General features: G+C 51.6%; 6 protein-coding genes across 6 annotated transcripts; 3 read left to right on the top strand and 3 right to left on the bottom strand.

Moving 5' to 3' along the window:
- Positions 1-963: 963 nt before the first annotated feature.
- BJX68DRAFT_243056 (uncharacterized protein) lies at positions 964-2,698 on the bottom strand. The gene is made up of 2 exons (XM_071041098.1): positions 1,165-2,698; positions 964-1,099 (listed from the first exon to the last, which is right to left on the bottom strand). Exons 1-2 carry the CDS (start codon positions 2,134-2,136, stop codon positions 1,052-1,054), a joined length of 1,020 nt encoding a protein of 339 aa, XP_070896167.1. The 5' UTR covers positions 2,137-2,698; the 3' UTR covers positions 964-1,051.
- BJX68DRAFT_243053 (DnaJ domain protein) lies at positions 2,699-4,722 on the bottom strand. The gene is made up of 5 exons (XM_071041097.1): positions 4,369-4,722; positions 4,276-4,319; positions 4,129-4,222; positions 3,068-4,080; positions 2,699-3,009 (listed from the first exon to the last, which is right to left on the bottom strand). Exons 1-5 carry the CDS (start codon positions 4,472-4,474, stop codon positions 2,857-2,859), a joined length of 1,410 nt encoding a protein of 469 aa, XP_070896166.1. The 5' UTR covers positions 4,475-4,722; the 3' UTR covers positions 2,699-2,856.
- BJX68DRAFT_148880 (uncharacterized protein) lies at positions 4,286-4,872 on the bottom strand. The gene is made up of 2 exons (XM_071036632.1): positions 4,369-4,872; positions 4,286-4,314 (listed from the first exon to the last, which is right to left on the bottom strand). The coding sequence occupies exon 1, from the start codon at positions 4,785-4,787 to the stop codon at positions 4,521-4,523; it is 267 nt and encodes an 88-aa protein (XP_070896165.1). The 5' UTR covers positions 4,788-4,872; the 3' UTR covers positions 4,286-4,314; positions 4,369-4,520.
- An 11-nt stretch (positions 4,873-4,883) lies between these two features.
- erg9 (bifunctional farnesyl-diphosphate farnesyltransferase/squalene synthase) lies at positions 4,884-7,185 on the top strand. Its single transcript, XM_071041096.1, has 4 exons — positions 4,884-5,308; positions 5,380-6,439; positions 6,499-6,681; positions 6,737-7,185. The coding sequence occupies exons 1-4, from the start codon at positions 5,241-5,243 to the stop codon at positions 6,836-6,838; spliced, it is 1,413 nt and encodes a 470-aa protein (XP_070896164.1). The 5' UTR covers positions 4,884-5,240; the 3' UTR covers positions 6,839-7,185.
- Positions 7,186-9,203: 2,018 nt separating this feature from the next.
- Positions 9,204-10,718, top strand: BJX68DRAFT_148852 (A4/G1 family peptidase). Its single transcript, XM_071036631.1, has one exon. It carries the CDS (start codon positions 9,328-9,330, stop codon positions 10,159-10,161), a length of 834 nt encoding a protein of 277 aa, XP_070896163.1. The 5' UTR covers positions 9,204-9,327; the 3' UTR covers positions 10,162-10,718.
- A 526-nt stretch (positions 10,719-11,244) lies between these two features.
- BJX68DRAFT_148844 (homocysteine S-methyltransferase family protein) lies at positions 11,245-12,662 on the top strand. The gene has a single exon (XM_071036630.1). It carries the CDS (start codon positions 11,328-11,330, stop codon positions 12,462-12,464), a length of 1,137 nt encoding a protein of 378 aa, XP_070896162.1. The 5' UTR covers positions 11,245-11,327; the 3' UTR covers positions 12,465-12,662.
- The last annotated feature ends 5 nt before the right edge of the window (positions 12,663-12,667 follow it).

The raw sequence follows: 12,667 nt of genomic DNA, 5'->3' as shown, positions 1-12,667 counted from the left end.
TAGCAAGTAAGTTTGACCATAACCCACGAGACCCCGAAGGCACCAAGAAGCAGCGAACATATAAAGCAGCACTGAACTCGCCTTGAGAAAGCCAGAGATGGCAACCCAAGACGCTAGTATGTTCAACCCATAGAAACGCCAAACGCCATTGAATGCATGTTTCGCGTGAGATCCATTGGATATATTCCAATCAACCCAGCAGCACCTCTAATACCAACAACCCCATGTTTTATCTCTTCACAATCCCATCTCCAGCGCCTGCTCCTCAAAAATATCATCGGCCGCCGCGTCACTATCAGTCTCAGCCTCAGACGCATACATCGAATCCAAGAGACCCTGTTCCTCTTTTCTCATCTCAAGATCCACGAACTCCTCTTCATGCCGGTGCACCATCCATTCCCAGAATTTGATCGGGGTGTATCCCGCGAAATTGAACTCGGGGTCGGCAGGTGCGTTCCGCGCCTTTTCTGGCTCCTCGACACCCACGGCTCCGTCTGCGAACCGGTCTGTTAGCGAGATCATGTTGCCGAGTCGAGTTCTGCACTCATCGAGGAAGTCAAGGAGAGCCGCGTTGTCGTATGTGATGGCGGTGTTTTGGCGGCTGTCTGTGCCGTTGTTGCTGTTATCGTTGCTGTTATCGTTGCTGTTATCGTTGCTGTTATCGTTGCTGTTATCGTTGCTGTTATCGTTGCTGTTATCGTTGCTGTTATCGTTGCTGTTGTTCTTAGTGGTAGTATTGGTCATGGTGGACGATGTCGTGGTGTCGAGATACTCGTCGTCGGTAGTGGGCTTGGATTCCTCTTGCCTGCCAACCCCGCCATTATCGTCACTGTCTTCATCGTCCATTTTCTTGTCATCGCTCTTCCCGTCGGGACTGCGCTCATCATCACTCTCCTCATCATCACTCTCCTCATCATCACTCTCCTCATCATCACTCTCCTCATCATCACTCTCCTCATCATCACTCTCCTCATCATCACTCTCCTCGCCGTCATCCTCACCGTGCTCCTCCTCCTCCTCTTCTTCCCCTTCTTCCTCTTCGTCCTCCTCTTCAATAACCCGCAGCCGATCCATGGCCCCAGTAAGGCCCCCAGTCTCGGTAAGGTCCTGTCCCTGGTCGTTACTGCTGCTAACAAAGAGCCCCTCCACCATGGTCCTGCTCAGCCCTGGGCCCAGATCATCCCCATAATACAACGCGTCAGAAGCATCCCGGCTGGAACGCAACCAGGCCCCATCAATCCATATCCTTTTGGAATAGAGGAGCGTTTGCTGTAGGCGGCAGAGTCTGCGGATTTGAGTCGCCTTCACGAAATGGCCGGTCACTTCATTTCCAGGACAAGTGGGTGCAGAAAGGCGGCAGGGAGCATTGTCTCTGGGTGGCAAGTGACCAAAGGTAATCGGGGTACCCTGGCAGCTGGAATCTGGCGTAACAATCCTATTGCTATCGCTATTACCGTCACCATCACCATCACTATCGCCAGTCCTGCTTGTAACATGATCCTCCGAAGGAAGCGGATACAACATGATGCGCCTGATGTACTCGTCGCGCTCGAGGCGCTCTTCCTCCAAGGCCCTGAAGTCATTCACAGGGATAAGGACAGCGGGGCCATTGGGTTCAACGCGGACGCGCACGGTACAGACATTATCATCATTGTTTGGCGCGACACTGATGGCGGCTGTATTATCAGAGCTAGGGCTAGGATTTGGGTTGGACTCAGAAACAGCCACATCTTCGTCTTTGTGGTTGTCCTTGTCTTTGTTGTCGGAGTCAGAGTCACAGTCACAATCAGGCTCTGAATTTGGATCAGTGTCAATGTCCGCGTCATTGCCGGCATCGTGGTCGTTCGAACTCGAGTCAGAGCACGGATGAACATGCTCAGTCTCGAGCACATCAGGGGAGGGGTCATTGACTTGGCCATCAGAGTCGCTGCAGCCAGACTGTAAGCTGTTAGCTAAGGTCCGATGGTGATGTAACTTCGATGAAATGGGATCAAAGGAACATACTGCAACTGTGAGGCTAAGCAGTCTCTCTACCTGGTCGTAGTAGCCCACGCCAGGGCGCGTTCGGGTCGATGTTGGGACGAGGGAATCCGATGAGGATCGGACGCGCCTGAGGCGAGAGGAGACTGGAGACATACTGATGGATATATGTCGTTCTTGACAAGCCTTGTCTCTGTCGCTTCGTGGAGACCACGCCAGTGGTCGTTAGGTAAACTGGATAAGGGGGTTATGGGTAAAGATAGTTTGTTAAGGCTGAGTGGGTGAAGTAAACGGACTCCGTATAGGAGTTTGTTGATGAGACCTATATTAAGCAGAGTGGTGTGAATGGTACCTTCACGAGTCAACTTGCAGGTAAGTGAAGAAGAGAAGACGAAGGCGAAAGAGGCAAAGGAGTTTTCTCATTTTTGTTTCTTTGCTCCGTCATCGTACTTTTTCTGGTAAACTTTGAAGATGGAATGGATGTCCGAATGGTTTGGATAAGTCCGCATGGGAGTTAGGGTTTGGCGTGGTTCCAGGTTCCTCTGGCCTAGGCTGCAATCCTTTGTTGAGCGACGGAGGGACAGCCTTGGGGGCGAGTTGGATAATATGGTTTTAACGGCGAGTCAAAAAGGTTCCCTTTGATAGGATGTTTTAGCGAGGTGAGCCACAAGAAGTAAGAGTCTACAGGAGTTCAAGATACTGGAGGAATAAAGTACAACTCAGAAGAGGCTGGATTCGCTAGGAAAATACATTGGGCTAGATTATATCCAAAAGCCACTGCAGACAGGGAATATCTCGTGAAGAAGAGGCAGGGAGCGGAAAAAGGTTCCGGAATGAGATCGGGGAGGCGAGATGTTGAGGGAAAGACAACGAGCATTACGACTCGGCTTTCGGGTTGCTAGAGGCCCCTGCGGTGGCATGAGCGTGCTTCTTGTCTTTCTTCTTATCTTTGCCCTTCTTTGACATGGCGTCTGTCATGAGCTGCTCAAAGGCCATGAAGTCTCCTTCCTCGTCGGGGTCACGTTCGGCCTGGAGGAGCGGGTTAGTATGTAGTACGTAGGCGGAAAGCTAAACGAAGGGGACGTACCTTGGAATAGATATTGCCGGCAATGATCATAGCGTGAGCCCGCTCAACACGTTTCTCGAGCTTGATTTTCTTGTCAAGCAGAACCTTATCGCAGACGTCGCGTAGAACGCTCTGGATCTCAAGCTTGCTGCCACGCCAGGCGGCTGCGAGTAACTTTCCTGTTACCTTCACGGAGTACTCTGCCCTCATTTCGTCCGTCCAGTTCTCTCCTCCCTTCTCTTCAAGTTTGGCCATTTCCTCCATCGTCAGCTGGGCGTCGATGACAGTAGAAATAGTGGTCCAGGCTTCCTTGGCGAGGGTGCCCTTGTCCTTGAGTCTGGAGAAGAAGCCGGAAATGCCGAGGAACTTTTGTGATTTGAGGAAGGATGTGGCCTTTGATACGTATGTGGCGCCGATTGCGTGGAGAATCTCGATACCAAAGGACTGAATCTTCAGGTTTTCGACTTCAAGACGGATCTTCTCCTCAAAAGCCCGCGTGACGTCGGCACCCTTGTCGGTCTCGGTCCAAACGCTAATCTTGTCGATAAGCTTTGTCGCCAGCATCTCAACTCGCTCCTCGCGTGCTTTGGCTCGTTCCTGCTCAAAAGCTTCAAGCTTCTCGGCTTGTTCGCGGGTCAAGCCACCCTTCTTCTTCTCCTTCTTCCGCAACTCGCGTTCCTCTTGTGATACATCGGCCGCCTGCATTCTAATTTCCTCATCCGACTTATCCGTGAGAGCGTGCTGGCCGAGATAACGGCGAGGGGTGCTGGTACCGGAGCCTGAAGCCGAGGGCGTGGCGGCGGGGGCGCCTGCGGGAGTAGAACCGGAAGTAGCAGCAGGGCTTCCCCCAGCGGCCTTGGCCTCCTGTTCGTTGATATTGAGCTTCTCTTCCGTGGTTGCGGCGAGGTCTTCCTCCGCTTCCTCCGTTGTGATTTCCATTCGGGTGGTAAGGTCTTGAAGGAGCGAAATTTCGCCGATAAGGTCGTGGAAAGCATCGCCGCCGAATATCATACCAAAGAACTCGTTCGGATCCTCTGCGCAACATTAGTTTGTGCTCGTGGCGCGACTTTAGGTTAACGCACCGAAACCATGGTCGGGAATCGCCTCTTCCTTGCCGTGGGCATCATAACGCTTGCGGAGATCGACATTGCTGAGGACCTGGTATGCTTCACCAATCTATCCATGGTATCAGTATAGCTGTATATATTGTACCACAAGCGATGACGTACAGCTTGGAATCGTTCGTGTGCGGTCTCGTCGCCGGGATTCTTATCTATTGAGGTCAGGGATATAGACGACTAGGATATTTCAAGGATACACACCAGGATGAGTAACAATAGCGAGCTTGCGGTATGCCTTCTTGATCTCAAGTTCCGTAGCTGTCGGAGGGACCCCCAAAGCGTCGTAGTAAGTGGTATCAACAACCATCTTGATATGCGGCAAGACCGCTCCTAGTTTTCAGCTGCCTCGTGGGTTACAACAGTGCGAGGGTAAACAGGCAAGTTGGGTTAAATATAATAAGACGGTAGGTAGCTTTGTAAAGAATAATGAGGCTGAGCAAACAAAAGATCTTGTCTGCGCAAGTGTTATTTTTTTTTCTGCCTGATGAAGCTTCGGAACGGCCTGTCGTCATGGCGGGGAGGCCGAAGAGGCGAGCAGGCGGTATCGTATGTTGCGTATTGTCATAGATTTCACAGCGGTACAGCTGCCTAGCCGGATGCTGTGCCCGTTTATCCGTCATGGGGCGTTCCGGAGGCCGAGATGATCCGGGTCTCCAAAAGTCACTAATTTGGTGCTAATTTTCTCAGCTCAATTTCTTCTCCTTCTCCCACTCCGACTCGCTCAACCTTTCATCTCCCCCAAGTCTCTCCTCTTCTTCATATTTGTCCTTTTCTTCCCCTCCCTCTCGCCCTTCCCTCTCCTTCTAATCTATTCTCCTGCACCCTATTTGACTTTCCAGCTTCTTGGTCCTCCTCCACATTTCTTCCGTCTGGGTTCTCTGCCAATTGGCCACTGTGCCTTTGTACATTACTTTCCTAGCGTGTACTAGTACGCCAATTTCTTGCTAATTTGCTTTTTCCGCTGTCTTCCAAATCTCCGCAATCCTGGTTCGAGGACTTTTATTTCCTCGATTCTCTCCCCCGTACTCTTCCCCTTACTCACCTTCACGTGTAAATTATCACTTTCGCACACCATGGGTCTCGTGGGCAACATCCTTTACTACTCATTCCACCCGGCAGAGCTGAGGTCGATCATCCAATGGTACGTTTCTCCCCTTTTCCTGACCATTCGCACATCCATCTCGGGAAAGCTAACAAAACCCTTCTTGGTAGGAAAGTCTGGCACAATCCTGTCCATGAGCGCAACGAGAAGGATGAGACCGAGACGCAAAAGGCATGCTTCAAGTTCCTTGATTTGACGAGCCGGAGTTTCAGCGCTGTCATCAAGGAGCTGCACCCGGAGCTGCTTCTGCCCATGTCCGTGTTCTACCTAGTACTCCGTGGCCTAGACACGATTGAGGATGACACCTCAATTCCACTTGAGACAAAAGAGCCTTTGCTGCGCAACTTCAAGGATTTCCTTGAACAAGATGGTTGGACCTTTACTGGAAACCGTCCGGAGGAGAAGGACCGTGAGCTGCTGGTTCAGTTTCACAATGTCATTACGGAGTTCAAGAACTTGAAGCCTGCCTACCAGGCGATCATCAAGGATATTACCGACAAGATGGGTAACGGTATGGCTGATTACGTGCGGAAGGCTGAGCTTGAGGATGCTAGCGTCAAGACGGTTGACGAATACGATCTTTACTGCTACTACGTCGCTGGCCTGGTCGGTGAAGGTTGCACTCGTCTCTTCGTCGAGGCGGAGTTTGGTAACCCTGCTCTGCTGAAGCGCCCCCGTCTCCACAAGTCGATGGGTCTTTTCCTCCAGAAGACCAACATCATTCGTGATGTTCGGGAAGACAATGATGACAACCGTCGGTTCTGGCCGAAGGCCATCTGGTCGAAGCACGTTGATAACTTCGATGATCTCTTCAAGCCGGAGAACCGCGAAGCTGCCCTGAACTGCAACTCGGAGATGGTCCTAAACGCACTGGAACATGTCGAGGACTGTCTCTTTTACCTTGCTGGTCTCCGCGAGCAGAGCGTTTTCAACTTCTGTGCCATACCTCAAGGTATGGCCATTGCTACCTTGGAGCTTTGCTTCCGCAACCCGGCCATGTTTGAGCGCAACATCAAGATCACAAAGGGCGATGCCTGCCAGCTGATGACGGAGTCGACGCAAAACCTTCGCGTTCTCTGCGACGTCTTCCGCCGCTATATCCGTAAGATTCACAAGAAGAACACGCCCAAGGATCCCAATTTCCTCAAAATCAGCATCGTCTGTGGACAGGTATGACTTCGATCAAATACTCAAAATCATGAACTGTCTGATTCTAACTACTTTTCAAGGTTGAGAAATTCATCGAGACGATCTTCCCGTCCCAGAACGCGGAAGAGGCTAACCGCCGTGTCGAGGGTGTAAAGACGGAAGCTGAGCTCGAAAAGGCCCGGCAAGATGCTGAGACACGCAAGGACGTTTTCTTCATGCTGGCTTTGATGGGTGTGATTGCTGTCATTGTGTCTGTCATCATGGTTTGTCCCCCTATTCTTTTTGGACTCTTTTGGATATCAGTACTAATTATTTCAGATTGCAACCGCCTGGGCTCTTGGTGCTCGATTCGATCTTGCCTGGCAGGAACTGAAGAACGGCAACATGCGCCCAAAGTCTGTCGCGCATGGCGAGTTATAACCGATTCACGACCCCTAATTGATACTATACCCTCCGTCACGATGTCTTACTTTCACGGTACATATGCATATATACCTTCTACTAATAATATACCACCATGCCCTATTCCTCCCCGTCCCGACGATGCAGAATTCCCTAGCACGGATGTCAAATTGCAATCCAGCCTTTCTATGACTGTGGTTGTGCCGAAGAAGTGCTGATATTAAGTGGAGTTTTCTCCGACCAACGATGTACTAGATTTGTGTCTTGCGGCATGCAAATGCTGAAATGGCACACGTCCATTGAAGACTTGGAACACCTCGTATGCCTATATAGTAGTAATGCCATCATGAAAACTTTTACCTTGCCTTCTGATCTCTCTTCCTCATACCATACTCCAAAGTCCAAACCACTTGTAAATGGAAGGTCACATTCCCTGCGTGTCAAGCTGGTTGATGATCTCCGTCAAATACTCTGCCAAGTCCATCAATTCCTGGATATATCACCGATCGTTCAAATGGTTTAATAAGCACTCACGTCGATAGACATCCCCTTTCTCCTATATTCCATCACTTTTCCACTCGAAGCCCAATGGCCCCCAAAGGCGCAACTTGATACCTCCGCAAGAACTGTTTAATCACGAACGCCTCAATATATACGTATCTCGCAATAGTGGAGAGTATGATGGTTCGAATTCTTATATCCACTTCATAATATATATTTGCTACCCAGATATACATCGAAAGTTGTGGCATTGTACAGTATATCAGGTCAGCACAACATATATCGCATCATGCAAACACAGTCTGAGGCCACTTGTTGATATTCGGGCAACAACATACCATAACGTCAATGGCAAAACCCACATATAGAAGAAAAGAAGAAAAAGAGAAGTAGATGAGGGAAAAATAGAAGCAAGACACTAAACGCGCCACCCCTAAGTCTTCGTTCGTGGACTGGCCTCACAGTTTTGAAGAGTGCTTCATCTTCCTCCTATATCGCCCTAACGGGGTTGGTGCAATGGAGAGTTCTTTTGGTGTAGCATTATGGGACTAAAAGCATTTATAAGGGGATGGATGGTGAGGATAACGGCTTCTATGAAAAGATATGAGGTGGGAGCTGATCTTTGGTCATCAGGCTGGTGAAAGGGGCGAAGAGGGAATAATGAAGAGAGAATATAAGAATGTGCTCGGGAGAATTCATTGTTGAGGAGATTATAGTACTTTAGAATTGAATACGAGTATGGCCCTTGTTTTTGGAGTCTGGAAGACATTTAGTGGTTGGTATTGTGAGGGATTCAGGGTAGGAAGTGTTGCTGTATCTCCTCTGGCGCTGATGGCGGGGGTGTAGATACTAGGCAAAGGAGGGGAAAGGGACTTGAATGTCTATAAATTTTTTTTTTTGAAAAGGTGGAGAGCATCACATGCAGGCCTCAGCTTTCGAAGTATGCGGTGGCTTACTACGGCAGATGAAGCCCTATGTTTGTTACGGGATATATACGGCCAGAGCCTATCTCGCGCGGGGAAAGAACACCACAAGGAAAGCACGCATATTCCTCTCTCAAACCTGATAACCAAAGCCAAGGTCACAAATAACTCAGGCTCCGCGTTCAGACTCAAATTCATCTCGTCCCTTGAGAAGGGGGTGTGGCATCGGAATGGTAGCCCGGCCGCGGAATGCACTCGGTCAAGACCCTTCCATTCCAGCCAGCCACACTAAGAGATGAAACTCGGAGTTGGAGACGATTTCCTGGATTATTTGCATAAGAATGGTCTGGGTTTCTGGGGAAATGCGAGTGGTTGGTCCAATGTTCATCTTCCTCTGACGGGTTGACGTTGGATTTGCGGCAGACCTTGGTGTGTTGTGTTTTTGAAGCCGGTTCTCGAGATAGTGAGGGTTAACTCGGGTCATTCGACCCAGGGTCAGGAATCCCTAGCGGGAACATGTTAGCTCAGCAGGTTGTTCGTCAACTGGTACATTCAGGATTAGCGTGACTCCGTTCAGTCACCAGATAAACTCATTCGCTGGGAATTGACGCCAGAACAAGTCTCGACCTGGTGTCGTCCGCCGTCTTAGCTTAACATCTCGTAAACCGGCATTCCAGACGGAGATCTTTGCTCGCCCTGTCAGTCAGCCAAGTCATCCTGTCCGCAGCCGGGACAAGCCAAGTAAAATGGCAGCAGGTACTCTCAAGGCCATGGGTGCGTCGTGCGTCATCTCGCCTACTCATTGCAGAGCCGGGGGTCATGCTAGGTACGTGCATCGACGGTTTCAAGTGCAGACGCGCGTGGCCTCCCTTGTCGGAGTACGCAAGAACCAAGATTTCGTCCGCATGCAATCGTCATCTGGAGCGGGTATGCTGGCTATAAGATATCCCAAGTAGCTCGCTTTCGCGATGGGGATAATATCTCCTTTATCTTTTTTCGGCTTGATTGGTTCCTTTCGACGTCCTTTTGTATCCTTCACGTACACATCCACGTTCACGTTAATGTAACGCGAAAGCCACCAAAATGAAGATGAAACTCGGCCACACCCTCTTCGCAACATCTACCCTCATTGGGACGGCTTTCTCCCTCCCCTCAAACCTCACCTCGCGCATTCAAGCCCGCTCACTAAACCGCCAATCCCACCCTAACCTCCCCACGCCCGGCGGCCACGAGGGCACACAGAGCGGTTTCCGCACAGCAAACACAGCCGCAATCGCATACAGCAACAACTGGGCCGGCGCGGTCCGCGAGAAACCGCCCGCAGGCGGACCCTACACAGCCGTGAGTGCGACGTTCACAGTGCCCGCGCCTACGGCCGTGCCGGGAAATACGGGGATGCAGGCTGGTTCTGCGTGGGTGGGGATCGATGGGGATACCTATCCTAGCGCGATCCTGCAGACGGGGGTCGACTTTTATATCGAGAATGGGCAGATCCATAACGACGCGTGGTTTGAATGGTTTCCCGACTATGCATATGATTTCAATCTCGGCGTGAATACGGGCGATGTCATTGTGGCTATGGTGCAGGCGTTTTCGCCTAGTGAGGGCATTGCCGTTATCGAAAATCAGAGCACGGGCGAGAAGGCGACGCAGACTGTGAGAGCGCCAAAGGCCGAGGCGACGCTTGCTGGGCAGAATGCGGATTGGATTGTGGAGGACTTTCAGTCCGGGGATTCGATGGTTGCCCTGGCGGATTTCGGAAGCGTCACCTTTACGGGATGTGAGGCGCAGGCGCAAAACGGCGAGATACTTGGGCTGAACGGGGCGACGATTATCGAGTTGAAGCAGAAGAACAAGGTGTTGACGGAAGTGACCGTGCAGGGCGATGAGATGATGATTGTGAAGGCGACGCTATAGTTGTACTTACTTAACGAGGCGTTGCGGCGTTCTTTCCGGTGTTATGGATTACCAATCGATGGATGACTTTGATGTTCACTTCCTCCTATACAGCCAGAAGTATGGCTGATATCCTGCAGAGGCAGTACGCATGCGTACCCAGGCAAACTGACTATTGAACAAGTCAGTTTTGTCTCAGCAATCATACATCCTGAGGCAACAGTACGCTTAGCATTTGTCAACCAAAAAGGCCCGACAAAACGCCGACCAAACTGCTACGCTGGCTTGCCCAAGAAGTGAGCAAGGAGCACCACGCTAAGCCCCTAACCCCCCTGTACACTGCCAACACCGGGGAAGCAAGCAATCCGCGCCGCAAAACGAGCCGCCGAGACGGACTTCTGTCACGACTCGCTTGCCATTTCCGGTCATCTGCCGCAACGCTCACTGCTCGCTGCTCGCTGCCTTCATGCCCGATGATGGTGAGGTGGATTCGAACCCTGTCCCTGCATAGAATCCCAGAATGATGCGCGTGTGATTGCCGACGGCGGATACCGTGGTGGAATTCTCCGGAAAAGCGATCGACGTGGCGGGCTCTCGTTTGGATGATGTTGTTGGTGTGGGACTGAGTTGGCAGGTGATGGGCGGATCAGCAGGGGTCTGTTGGCTCCTGTCGATGGATTTGATCAATATGACTGATCGGGGCGGATGCGAGTGATTAAGAAAGAAGCAAACAAGGTGATTGCGCTGATCCTTTCGAATTCAACTTCCAAGAGCCTGATCTGGATACTGGAGAGAAGGTGGTAGTCCGGAGTTGGAAATCGAGGGGAATAACGGGGTTGGTGCCTTAGGCTTCAGGTCAGCATGAGGTCCTAGCATCAACAACAGAGTCAGTATCATGGAATGGCGTCGCAGAGCAGGCGAAGATCTTTCTCAACTTGCTTACGGAGCCTCCTAGCTCTTTATTATGCAAGACTTATAAATGCAATTGCTTCATTAGTATTGGAAAAATTGTCAATCCTGCTCAAGTCGGCCACACAAAATCCTTATCGATAAGCCCCAAAAACAATCCACCACCTGAACTCAGCATTGACCACCACGACGCGGTCACACTTCTCCCTTCTCGCTTCTCCTGAAATCATTCTCAGCAATCCTTCAAGTTTCAAGTTCCCTCACTAACTCACCACACAATGCAAATCCTCCTCCTAGACGGCGGCCTCGGCACAACCCTCGAATCCCCGCCCTACAACATAACCTTCACCCCACAAACCCCGCTCTGGTCCTCGCACCTCCTCCTCTCCGCCCCCTCCACGCTCGCCGCCGTGCACCGCTCCTTTCGCGCGGCCGGCGCCGATATCCTCCTTACGGCAACGTACCAGTCTAGCACGGAGGGTTTCACGCGGACGAGGCCGGAGCTTACGGATGAGGATGCGGCGCGGTATATGCGGTCTGCGGTGAAGATTGCGCGGGGTGTTGTTGGTGATCCTTTGTCTGCGTCTGCGTCTGTGGAACAGGAAGAAAAGGAGAAGGGGGAGACACAAGGACACGACACACGGGGGCTTGAACAGGGGAGGCAATGTCGCGTTGCGCTGTCACTCGGTCCGTTCGGTGCGACCATGACCCCTGTCTCCGCGGAGTATAGCGGAGTTTATCCAAGTGAGATGGCCAGCGAGGGTGCGTTGCGGTCGTGGCATGCGCGGCGGCTGGGTGTGTTTGTTGAGGATGGTGAGGCGTGGGACGGAGTTGAGTATGTGGCGTTTGAGACTGTGAAGCGGACGGACGAGGTGCGCGCTGTGCGAGGGGCTATATTCGACGTTACGCAGGGGCTAGAGCAGGGATACGGAAGGAAACCCTGGTGGGTGTGTGGTGTTTTCCCTACGGAAGAGGTGGACGAGGGTGAGGTTAGACGGTGGGTTGCTGCGGCACTTAGAGAGCAGAGGGACGAGTCTGGCTTTGCGCTACCGAGGCCGTGGGGCATAGGGGTGAACTGTACACGGGTAGATCACATTAGCAGGATTGTCGAGATCATGCGGGACGAGTTACATCGTCTCTCTGAACGAGGTGACTTTGTGGACGAGTGGGCGTCGCGGTCTGGGAGACCCTGGCTGGTGTTGTATCCGGATGGAACAAAGGGGGAAAAGTACGACCCTGTCAGCAAGACATGGGTAGCGGGTGCGACAGCTGTGCGACGGCCGTGGGACGAGAGCTTCTGGGACGTTGTGCAACGTCAGGCAGAGGGCAACTGGGAAGGGATCATCATCGGAGGGTGCTGTCGTGCCGGACCGGATGATATCGCCGCATTGCGGCGGCGGATTGATACTAACTGACATTATAGCAAGTAGACATCAGGCCACGCTTGGCTGGCTTAGACAGATTCAAGGTTGAGAGAGCAGTCTTTTCGATACCTAGGTACACATCTACCCCGTAAATCAACAGCACCGCTACCACGAACTGATGAACAATGCTTAAGCTTAGCTCGAGACTGGGCTCAGATCAAGACTACAAGTGAACCATGAATCTTAGCTAGTAT

This window comes from Aspergillus pseudodeflectus (assembly GCF_044049435.1).
Source record: "Aspergillus pseudodeflectus strain CBS 756.74 chromosome Unknown BJX68scaffold_41, whole genome shotgun sequence".
NCBI lineage: Eukaryota > Fungi > Ascomycota > Eurotiomycetes > Eurotiales > Aspergillaceae > Aspergillus > Aspergillus pseudodeflectus.
The sequence above is the reverse complement of the archived record's forward strand: the minus strand, read 5'-3'. Positions and strand labels throughout refer to the sequence as shown.

Bases quoted from the DNA above. Each gene is read 5' to 3' on its own strand.
- BJX68DRAFT_243056 (XM_071041098.1), bottom strand. From the start codon at position 2,136: ATGTCTCCAGTCTCCTCTCGCCTCAGGCGCGTCCGATCCTCATCGGAT. The intron at 1,100-1,164 runs CTGAGCAGGACC...ACAGGACCTTAC, and splicing joins GGGATGATCTGGGCCCAGGG to CGAGACTGGGGGCCTTACTG.
- BJX68DRAFT_243053 (XM_071041097.1), bottom strand. From the start codon at position 4,474: ATGGTTGTTGATACCACTTACTACGACGCTTTGGGGGTCCCTCCGACA. The intron at 4,223-4,275 runs GTACGTCATCGC...TACCATGGATAG, and splicing joins CACACGAACGATTCCAAGCT to ATTGGTGAAGCATACCAGGT. The intron at 3,010-3,067 runs GTACGTCCCCTT...CCGCTCCTCCAG, and splicing joins CCGGCAATATCTATTCCAAG to GCCGAACGTGACCCCGACGA.
- BJX68DRAFT_148880 (XM_071036632.1), bottom strand. From the start codon at position 4,787: ATGACGGATAAACGGGCACAGCATCCGGCTAGGCAGCTGTACCGCTGT.
- erg9 (XM_071041096.1), top strand. From the start codon at position 5,241: ATGGGTCTCGTGGGCAACATCCTTTACTACTCATTCCACCCGGCAGAG. The intron at 6,440-6,498 runs GTATGACTTCGA...CTACTTTTCAAG, and splicing joins TCAGCATCGTCTGTGGACAG to GTTGAGAAATTCATCGAGAC. The intron at 6,682-6,736 runs GTTTGTCCCCCT...TAATTATTTCAG, and splicing joins TCATTGTGTCTGTCATCATG to ATTGCAACCGCCTGGGCTCT.
- BJX68DRAFT_148852 (XM_071036631.1), top strand. From the start codon at position 9,328: ATGAAGATGAAACTCGGCCACACCCTCTTCGCAACATCTACCCTCATT.
- BJX68DRAFT_148844 (XM_071036630.1), top strand. From the start codon at position 11,328: ATGCAAATCCTCCTCCTAGACGGCGGCCTCGGCACAACCCTCGAATCC.